Source organism: Microdochium trichocladiopsis, assembly GCF_020744255.1.
Source record: "Microdochium trichocladiopsis strain MPI-CAGE-CH-0230 chromosome Unknown B0I36scaffold_12, whole genome shotgun sequence".
In the NCBI taxonomy this organism is placed as follows: domain Eukaryota; kingdom Fungi; phylum Ascomycota; class Sordariomycetes; order Xylariales; family Microdochiaceae; genus Microdochium; species Microdochium trichocladiopsis.
This window is the reverse complement of record NW_025763555.1, coordinates 1,291,958-1,301,742: the sequence shown is the minus strand read 5'-3', so window position 1 is coordinate 1,301,742 and position 9,785 is coordinate 1,291,958. Positions and strand designations below refer to the sequence as shown.

General features: G+C 56.7%; 4 protein-coding genes across 4 annotated transcripts; 3 read left to right on the top strand and 1 right to left on the bottom strand.

The window, feature by feature from the left end:
• Positions 1 to 860: 860 nt before the first annotated feature.
• B0I36DRAFT_368934 (uncharacterized protein) lies at positions 861 to 2,122 on the top strand (the record flags this gene model as incomplete). Its single annotated transcript, XM_046159691.1, has 4 exons — positions 861 to 980; positions 1,048 to 1,293; positions 1,351 to 2,036; positions 2,095 to 2,122. The coding sequence occupies 4 exons, from the start codon at positions 861 to 863 to the stop codon at positions 2,120 to 2,122; spliced, it is 1,080 nt and encodes a 359-aa protein (XP_046006022.1).
• Positions 2,123 to 5,044: 2,922 nt separating this feature from the next.
• B0I36DRAFT_368933 (uncharacterized protein) lies at positions 5,045 to 5,713 on the top strand (the record flags this gene model as incomplete). Its single annotated transcript, XM_046159690.1, has 1 exon — positions 5,045 to 5,713. One exon carries the CDS (start codon positions 5,045 to 5,047, stop codon positions 5,711 to 5,713), a length of 669 nt encoding a protein of 222 aa, XP_046006021.1.
• Positions 5,714 to 6,335: 622 nt separating this feature from the next.
• B0I36DRAFT_368932 (uncharacterized protein) lies at positions 6,336 to 7,940 on the top strand (the record flags this gene model as incomplete). Its single annotated transcript, XM_046159689.1, has 1 exon — positions 6,336 to 7,940. The coding sequence occupies one exon, from the start codon at positions 6,336 to 6,338 to the stop codon at positions 7,938 to 7,940; it is 1,605 nt and encodes a 534-aa protein (XP_046006020.1).
• A 24-nt stretch (positions 7,941 to 7,964) lies between these two features.
• B0I36DRAFT_254218 (uncharacterized protein) lies at positions 7,965 to 8,771 on the bottom strand (the record flags this gene model as incomplete). Its single annotated transcript, XM_046150805.1, has 2 exons — positions 7,965 to 8,643; positions 8,698 to 8,771. 2 exons carry the CDS (start codon positions 8,769 to 8,771, stop codon positions 7,965 to 7,967), a joined length of 753 nt encoding a protein of 250 aa, XP_046006019.1.
• Positions 8,772 to 9,785: the final 1,014 nt, after the last annotated feature.

The following is a 9,785-nucleotide window of genomic DNA, read 5'->3' as shown; positions in this document are numbered from 1 at the left end:
AAGCTTATAAGCATGCTCACGAGACGAACTTATACATGACCGCCCTACAGCACACGGAGCTGGTAAGCCCCGGGAGGCAGACGATAGTATCTGATTGGGGAAAGTAGGGGTCCAACCCGCTCATCCATCGATATTGAATACGAGACCCCATTGCAGCACCCGGACTTGGTAAGCCCCGAAATTCTACCAGAGGATCTGTCAGAATCGCTCGCAAAATTCGCAAAAGGACTCTTGTCCCAACTCGGCATATTGGAATGCCAGGGCTCGCTGCGCTGACCGCAGTCTGGCACTGTGTCTCACTGTAAACGCTGCAGGGTTCTTGTCAGGCTTAGGTGAGTGACCGGGGTTTAGACCTCACACCCCACTATTGAGTACGGAGCCAGATGCTTACAGACTGAGTTCTGTCAACCTCGTGGTATCTAGACTGATCTTGGACGATTATCTCCGTTCACGCCGGGCATCAGCACAGACGGGATCATACGATGCCAAGAGATATGCGTGCGTGGTGTCCGAGTTGAACTGACACCCGCAGGCTGCATAATGAGGGAAAGTCAGAGACGGCAATTTGCGGATCCGACAAGGTGGCTGTCCTTGATATCGTGGTATGATTGTCGGCCTGTGTATATAAAGTCTTGATAATAAGTCGTGCGCATAATAGTCTTGAGTTGCGGTGATTCACAACCAGCTCTAAGCCTCCATTCTGTCGCACGGTCGGAAGCATGTTGCATTCTCAGTTTAGCCAACGGTCGCTGCCGGCCAGCCTCTTGTTATCGCTCGCCTCCTTACATGCCCTGGCCAAGCCCCTTTTCAGGAAGCAGTCTGCATCTACCTCAATGCAGCTATTGTTGGACGAGCCGAAGATGCCTTATGATGAGAATACCATTCCGGAGTGTACCTGGTGGTATGACAATGACAGCTCAACCACCTGCACTAATCTGCTGCGCAACTGGGGAGTTCCCTTGGCAGACTTCATGTTCTGGGTGCGTCTACTTCAGTGCTTCCTGACTCATGTCATATGGACCGAAATGGCAGCTAACAAGGCAGCAGAACCCATCTCTTACTTCGGGCTGTGGCAACTTTATTGTTGGGCGCTCCTACTGTATCGAAGCGCCCATCTCTGCCCCGCCCGCGCCGTCTTCGACGAGCGTGAGAACCACCTCTACTGCCCCGTCCACTACAGCTCAAACCTCGACCTCGTCTAGGACTTCCGCCCAAACGACGCCCTCGAACGGCATCGAGACGCCCGTCCCTATAAAACCCGATATGGTGACTAACTGCAACGGCTTCTACCTTGTCGAGAGTGGCGACACCTGGACCGATATTGCGGCAGCCAAGGGCATCACGTTGTAGCAGCTCATCACCTGGAACAAGCTCAACGCGGGCTGCACGGACATCTGGGCTCAGTATTGGGTCTGCGTCCACGTCATCGGTCAGCCTTCGACAACCAGGCCGCCCACCACAACCACATGGCCGACAACCACGACGCGGCCTACTACCACGACTGGCAACGGCATCAACACGCCCCTCCCGACCCAGCCCTCGATGGTGCCCAACTGTGACAAATTCCACCTGATCACGACCGGCGACACCTGCGCCAGCATAGCGGCACGCAACGGCATCACCGTGGCCCGCTTCATCTCGTGGAACAAGTCCCTGACGACGGCCTGCACGACGCTGTGGGCCAACGCCAACGTGTGCGTGCGCACAATCGGCTTCAAGCCGACCACGCAGGCCACGTGCTCGAGCTCGAGCAGCGACAAGCTGTGGGGTGACAACAAGCCAGAGGCGCTCGGCAGCGTCACCAAGTGGTGCGACGGCAACGCCAGCTCGGACGGCAGTGGCGCCTTCGTGGTAGGCCAAAGCAAGCGCGGCTGCTACAACGCCCCTTATGGAACCAACAAGATCGAGTTCTGGCTCCGCAACGATTTCACCATCGGGACGACACTCTCGGTGGTGCTTTGCAACGAGATCGTTAAGGTGCCTATCAACAGCGGCACGCGTGGTGGCACGGGCGTCAATGAGGGATGGTGGGTTAAGTAAGTTGGCCCCTTGTCTTTTCGTGGTGTTGCTGACTTTGCTGATACGATTTTACAGGGCTACGGTGACGGCTGGAAGGTGTTAATGCTTGTTGCAGATCAAAGAAGACAGCAAGCAGCAGAAGACGTACAATTTGGTGCGCATCATGGTGGCTGGAAAACGATCTGACGACTACTGTCCCCAACGGCAATGGAGATGGGGGCAAGACCATCGTGCGTCATTGTTTTCTCTAGGTAGCCATGGCATAACTCTTTTGGACGCTACATATCCGTATCTCAGTCAACAGCTGTGCGGTCAGAAGCGACTTCTTCTCCTGTGACTTTCCGAGTTATAACAATCAAGCCTTCTCGACATGAGCCGTCGTCGGCCGTACCTTTACCCCCTGGTCCATGACAAAAGTCATCCTGCACGTTACGCCTGACCTTCTCCTCCTCGGTGGGATAAGCATGCCTCTATATGGTCTATAGCGGCCTCTTGAACAGGTCGTCCATGCTCTCGAGGGAGCGGCCCTTCATCTCGGGCAGGCAGAAGAAGATGAAGACCACGCCCAGGTACGTGAGTATGGAATGCTAGCAGGGTATCCCCACCACATCTTCCTATCTGTGCTGGGAGGCTTCACGTGGCCAACGACACTTAACTTGTATGTGACTGCGATGGGACTAACTGTAGCTCTTATGCAAGTCGAAGCGTAACGTCGGACGTGGTGTGGTCTGTAAGTGAAAGTGGTTGTCTCGAGCATGCATGCGCACCACTTGTGAGGTCTTGGGTGCAGCGTATCGAATCGAACACAGCCACGTGATGACACTCCCTTGCCAGTTCTTAACATTCAGGCCGTTGAAAAAGGTCCTGAACGGCATCGGGCATTGGAAATAACTTTCATCAAATCAGCAGCAAAGGCTTCATACTCCATCATATGGCTTCGATTGCTGGCGTGCCAATGTCTCGGAGGCCAGGCACAGAGCCACTGTGCCTCTACAGGGTAGCCACATGAGGCATTGGACCCACACATAGATGAGTCATCTAGCTTCTGTTCCAGCACTCAGGAGCTCCCGCAGTCCCATTCTCACTAATCTTAAGCAGCTGAGCATGGCTTCCGTCGAAGGAGTCCGGTAATTTGACGATATGTGAAGCTCGACGATGGTTGATCCCTGTGCGGTTTCGGGTATAAACGGACGGAGGGCCCTCTGACCGCAATCCATCCTGTGAACAACTATAGGTCCGGTGTCGTCATCTGCATCCTGACTTCATTCACTTTTTGCCGAAAACTGCTTTGTTTCCCTGCGGAGGCCAAACGCTATTGATGAAGAGTTAGCTGTTGCGAGCGCTCCTTGCAGCCCATACACTGTACAGCCCATATTGTCACGGTACTGCGAACTCGCGTTTCCTGCCAACACATCGACCGAGTATGTGTTACTCGTTCACCACGCAGTTCAGCAAGCAGAGTCTCAGTAGAGTATCGGAAAGCTAAGTATGCTATGTCTTCGCTACAAAGAGGGCCGATCGAAGTCGAGATTGATATGGCTATGAGCACTTGAGAGATTGTAGAAGCTCGCGGTATAAGCGATAGCTTCCAAGTTCGGCCAGCCGACAGGATCAAATACGTGTGGAAATGTTTGGTTGCAAAACCTTTATTTGTTGCAGCATCATGTTTTTCCTCATAATGTAATGCCTCCATCTATGCAATAAGCGAGGAGCTACGTCAGGCCATTACTGACTATGAAGCACGAATTGGCTGTCGATTACCCCCCACCTTCTTGCAGAGGTATCCACCTCTCCACCGATTAATATGGAGTGCCAAGACCAGGGTGCCCGTGCGCAGAACTATTTTTGCATGACCTACACGGACACCGATTTCGAATGCGACTGTACTGGTATTTGAAGAACATGAGTTTTCCAACCATTCTGCCACATTTCATGCAACAGGTAATTATTTTCGAGACGGGCCATCAAGGTTTCGAGTGCACGCCTTGCATAATATCAGTCGTGGCTCGATTATGTGGGTCGAGGGTTGTCGAGTGCCCTCAAGGTTACCAGTTGCCCAGGTGTCCATGGAGTGCTGCACGCCGCCAAAATCAACGATAGTACAATAGTCAGGGGGCGGAAGACGTACCCCTAGCACCCGAGTCGATGCATTCAAGCTCTAAATTCTCGCGAGCAACTGAAACATGCAGACCTGGGCATATCACGAAGGAAGATACCAAGGTCGTCGAGGCACCGATCCTTCTCGGGGCTGGACCGACGAGTGCCTGACAGGATTGAACAGGGGATTAGAGCTAGCTGATTGCTAGATGCAGATTCGACTGAAAGACGCCCTATGCAGCGGCACAGAAGCTCGAGCGTGGCAGAGCTGGCCCGGAGCAGCAATGCCAGAAAAACCCAGCTGTCCACATGGTCGAATCTGCAACCTTCAGCACGAGTTTGCTTGTTTCGCGATCGGTGGCATGTAGTCAAGTACAAAGGCGGCCAACCCACATCGAGGCCATCGTGCAATTCAGCCACTGACACAAGCACGCCACTGCCGCCATGCCCGCTCTAGGCATAACACAGCTGCGGCACCATCAGGACGCATCGGGACGTGTTGCCAATCTGGGCGGCCTTAAAGTGATGCCTAAACAGCGACCCCCGCAGCGCGCCCCATCCAAGCCGTCACAAGGTTCACGATCGCGGAGGCCTGACCCTGATACCAACCTTGGAAGCACGGAATGTGCCCTGGTTGGCTGTTTATCCGTCTGCCTGGGGAGGCCCCTGTCGAGGGTGGTGCAGGTAGCAGCTGTTGTGTCGGCAGTCCTGTCTTGGCATGTCTCATGCGTTGAAGAGCCTCAAACAATACAGGTGTCCCAAGATCAGCTCTGCGTGCTCATAAACTCGCCGTAGCTCGCCGTTGTGCAACGCAACAGACTCTCTCCGAACGTCAAGCTGTGACATATCCACATCCATCATCTATAGTCACCAAGGCGTTGCAACTCACTCGACATCACCAGGCCAACATCACCCCGTTGCCAACAACATGGCCACTCCGTTCGCCAACCCCCACGACTCTCCCTCTCCGCTTCAGAGATCCATGGCCAGCGCGATGGGCTCGGTCCGACGCTTCGCCTCGAAGACCTCGGCGTCGTCGTCCACGCGCGCCCGCGTGGGCTTCTTCCTCGCTGCGGCTGCCATGTTCCTTATCGCGGTGGCCTTCAACTTGCAGTCCGTCTACTCCTACCGATGGCAGTACCCATACCACAGCACGGCCTTTGTCATCTCGCTCGTATTTGAGCTCATCATCAGCCGCGGCATGCTCGGCATGTTGGCGACGGTAGTCCGCGACTTCTCTACGAGCCTCATCGTAGGCCTCGTAGGAATGGGCATCTACATCGCCATCCAGTTCCTCGCGAACGAGTGCATAACACCGCAGCACGGTAGAGTCATTGCCTGCTGGTCGGTGCTCACGTTCTGGATCGTGTTCGCGGTGGATGCGGTGCTCAAGATCGGCTTCAGCGTCACGAGCTGGCTGGCGAGCAGGCTGGAGGACGGGAGCACAGGGCGGATCAGGCTCGGGCCGGGTGTGGATGCGGTCGGTGCGGCGTACGCGGACTACCCCGAGGTCCGGGCTGACCGCAATGGGGTTGCTGTCGATCTGGAGAGGGGGGAGGCCCCGTCGCCCAAGGCCGGTGCCGGCGAGCACAACTAAGAGCCGGCTCCTTCGACAAGCAGGGACATGACCTCTTCCGAGTGATGAAGGTTCCTGTGCAGAAAAACTGAGGTGAGAGCGCGGAAGCACTGTCAGAATGGAAGGTTATGACAACAGCTGTGCCTGGTGGGAGAAGGAGTCAGCTGGCAGTAACCCTGTCTGGAGCATGTCAATGGTGACCGAAGCGAGTTCAAAGACAGGAGACTGGGACTCATTCGGCAGTTGAGTTGTGTGGAGCATGGGTGTTGAAGAGCGGTGTCGTAGCGTGGCTATTGCTTCCATGATGAAGCATGAATGGTTCAGAGACAATATGAATGTCACGACGGAGACATATGCTCGTCAAAGACGGAAAGTGAAGGTGATTGCCGGGTGACTGCTGAGTGAGCGGATGCTGAGGGTTGTGGTTATCTCTCCCCCCATCCCCAAAGTCACCTCACCGCCTGCTAGTACGAGGGGCATGACGACTGGAAGAACATTCTGCCGCCCAAACGTCATTCATCGCGACAGCGAGCCCCCACCCTCGGCCATTCTGCATATTTGACACCGCGCGAGGTGACAAGTTTGCGCCTCGCCCTGAGGGACCAGGTCGCGAACCGCCAACTCCTGCTCTCCGCCAGCAATAATGCCGCCCACAAGCCACCCTCCGCGTCCCTCGGCGACGGCCTCCATGTCGACCTCGACCTCGATCTCGGCTCCGACCTCGGCCCCTGGCCCAACCCTCCCATACGAGCTGTGGCTCAACATCCTGCGCTTCTTCGAGCTGCGGCCCCTTGAGTTCGGCCACGCCAGGCCCGATCCCGGCTTCACTGCCCGGCGGTCGGTCCTATGGTCCCTGTGCCTGACCAGCCCCCGCCTGCTCGACATCGCCAGGCCGCTCCTCTACGCCAACATCGTGCTGCCTATGGACGGGTCGAACCAGAGTGCTCGTCAGTGTCTACGGCTGCTCCGGACCGTCTCGCAAAACCCCCGGCTCGGTCGCCTGGTCGTCAGCCTCGCTGTGCCCCTCCAGCTGGCGACAAACCTGCGCTGGTGGGAGTCTGCACAGAGCCTGCTGCCTCACGACCAAGTCCACGAGGACCACCGACAATTCTTCGAAGCGGCGCAGCTGTTTGGCAGCGGGAATACCGTGGGCAAGGGCGTGGCAGACGACCAGCGCTGGGTCAGCCAGAAGCTGGTCGCTCTGCTCATGTGCCTACTCCCGCGCTTGCAGAGACTGCTTGTCCACGCGCCACCCGATTCAGAGGTGTCGTTGTGGAACCTGGGCGTCACACTCGAGCGTTTATTACTCGGCAAGGACTCAGTCAGCAAGGCCGCGAGCAGCAGCCTCGACGAGGCGATGCAGAAGCTGAGCATTCAGGGGACATTGAATGGCACAAACGGCACACACAGCACACACGAGACCGATCCTCAGCAACCGCTGCAGCGACTCACCACCCTCCAGCTCCAGCAGGACCCGGCCTCGGACCAGCCAGGCATCCGCGAGATGGATCCAGCCATCGGCAACAGCCTTGGCGCGATCCTGCCCACCCTGAGAGCCTGCTCCGGCAGGCTTGACCGCCTGGACCTGTCCGTACAGTACCTCCGCGCAGTCATCAGCAGCCGAGCTGCGACCGATATCGTGTCCACGGTCAAGGAGCTCAACCTCATCAACCTCGACCACCCCGGCGAGGCCACTGTGCTCCTCGGCGCCGCCAAGAGTCTCGACACCCTCTCTCTGCACCTCTCCCAACACGCCAGCCACACCCAGCCGGCCTCGCCATCCGCGGCTGCAGCGGCTGCGGCGGCCACCACCAACGATGACTACAATATGGCTATCCTCTCGCGCCGCGACACGCTCCGGAGCCTGAGCTTCACGGCGCCCGACTTTGACCCGCTGGAGCTCGGGTACCGGCTGGGCCCGCTGGGGCGGCTGACATGCCTCGCGCAGCTGGAGCACCTGACGTTCCTGCGGGTCGAGCCGCAGCTGCTGATCGACTGGCTCGAGGTCAACACGTGGCCGCGGTTCCTCGACAGCCTGCCGCGCAGCCTGGCCAAGCTGGCGTTCCGGTTCCGGACGCGGGACGAGGACATGGGCCACGTGTGGGCGCGCAGCGGGGTGGGCGCAGCGCTGGCGTCGGGGGACTACAAAGCCTACGATGGGACGAAAAGGTCGTTCCTCACGCTTTGGCTTTCGGAAGAAATAGGCGAAGAGTTAGCCAGACGGAGCAAGCCAATGGACGGTACGTGACCAGGACTAATCACTTTGACTAGACTACACTACACCACACAAACGGAGAATTCTCTGCTGTTCAAGCGCGTGTTTGACATCCTCAAAAGCTTCAAGCTTTGGATGAGGTGCGCCTGCGTTGAAAACGTCATGCCCGTTGGCATGTCGAGCATGCGTCTCATTTGACTTACATACGTGCGGCTCCCCATTCTCAACTTCAAACTTCCAGCCCGTCTGCCTTGTTGGGACGCACCCATCCACGCTCGAAGCATCTAGCATGATAGTTCCCTGCGGGAGTACGAGCTCAAACATGTGGCCGGGATATGGATCGATGACTTGCAGTCCGACAAGTGTTGTTAAGTTGTGTGCGTTCAGAAAACCGGCAAGCTCGGCGAGGAAGTGGTCATCGACTTGTGAGAGATCTGGCATGGGCCTTGCCTGATACTCGTATGGGTGGAAGCCGTGGTCGGTGAGAACAAATATATGCCCATGCACGTTGTTGAGGTCTATCGCCTGGAACGCAGTGGCGTTGGCCCAGCGGCAGCGAGGCGTCTCGTGATTGACTCCAAGCAGAACTGTTTTATCGGGGACAGCGAAGTGTGCGTGAGCCAGGTGTATGCCGAAAACTCTGTCGGCGCGGTTCCGGACGAAGAGCGTGGCGAGGTCGTGTATGTGTGACTCGCGGATCTCGGGCTGTTGCGAATCGTCCGGAAGTCGGTTGTAACTAGGGAGGTCAGTTGCGGTTGTCGACGACTCCATGGTGATTGTGATACTGTACATGTTGCGGCTCTTCTCCAGGTCTTCCTCCCTCAATGCCTTGTTGAGGCCAGGAACTCCCGCTCCGTAAGCCATAGATCGTACTGACTCTGCAGGCGGTGATGGCGTGCAGCTCACAGATGAACGCCGGATAGTTTACGCCACAAAGCAGTCGTGTATCAGAGCTACGCTGCCGCGAAAATGGGAAAGACAGAGCTGGTCAATGACGGACGCGATCTGGCAGCTTATACCCGTCAGGGGTGTGGAGAAGAACAAGTCAAGCCATCCCACCAAAATGATTTTGGCTAAGGTCATTGGATCAGTATTTCGCGCATGCTCGGATATAGCCGCAGCATGTGGCACAGTCGTGCACTCGAGAGTGGAGTTGTGGCACATCAGGCGGCTCGCCCGAATGACGTTGGGCAAAGTCACCCGGATCGCCTGCATCCTGGCACGTGGCCGGCCTCGGAAGAACTAACTTCTGGCGAAGAAACCGAGCGATTTGGCCACTCAACCGCTCCGAAGCCCGACCGTGCCATTTGGGATGGCAAGAGACACCACTGCCGCTCGCCCGCCGTCGATCATTTCAGTCCTGCTGCTCCCAGACAGAGGCCCAATGCGGCCAAGCGAGCGAAATTCGAGGTCGCTGGTGGGGTGGGCAAGATTCGAAGTCACGAGCGGGGTGGGCGAGATTCGACGACCGGGGTGGGTGAGATTAAAATGCGACTAACGTAATCCACGGGCGAGTGGCCCATACGGGCGAGTGGCCCACTTTCATTCACTATACCGAATCCAACTCTTCTTCACGCGTTTATTCCACCACGAAAGATGGAGACGCCTTCTAAAGAGAGTCAATTGTTCCTTGCTATCCAAGCAATGGAAAACGACCCAAACTTAAGCACCCGACGCGCTGCCGAGATGTTCAACGTCCCCCGAACAACCCTACGACGCCGAGAGAAGGGAGTACCTGCCCGACGCGAAAGCCCTCCGAATTCTACAAAATTAACCAAGCTGGAAGAGGAGAAGATTGTCGAATACATTCTCGACTTGGATGCGCGAGCATATCCTCCTCGGCTAAGTGAGGTTAGAGAAATGGCGAATCAACTACTC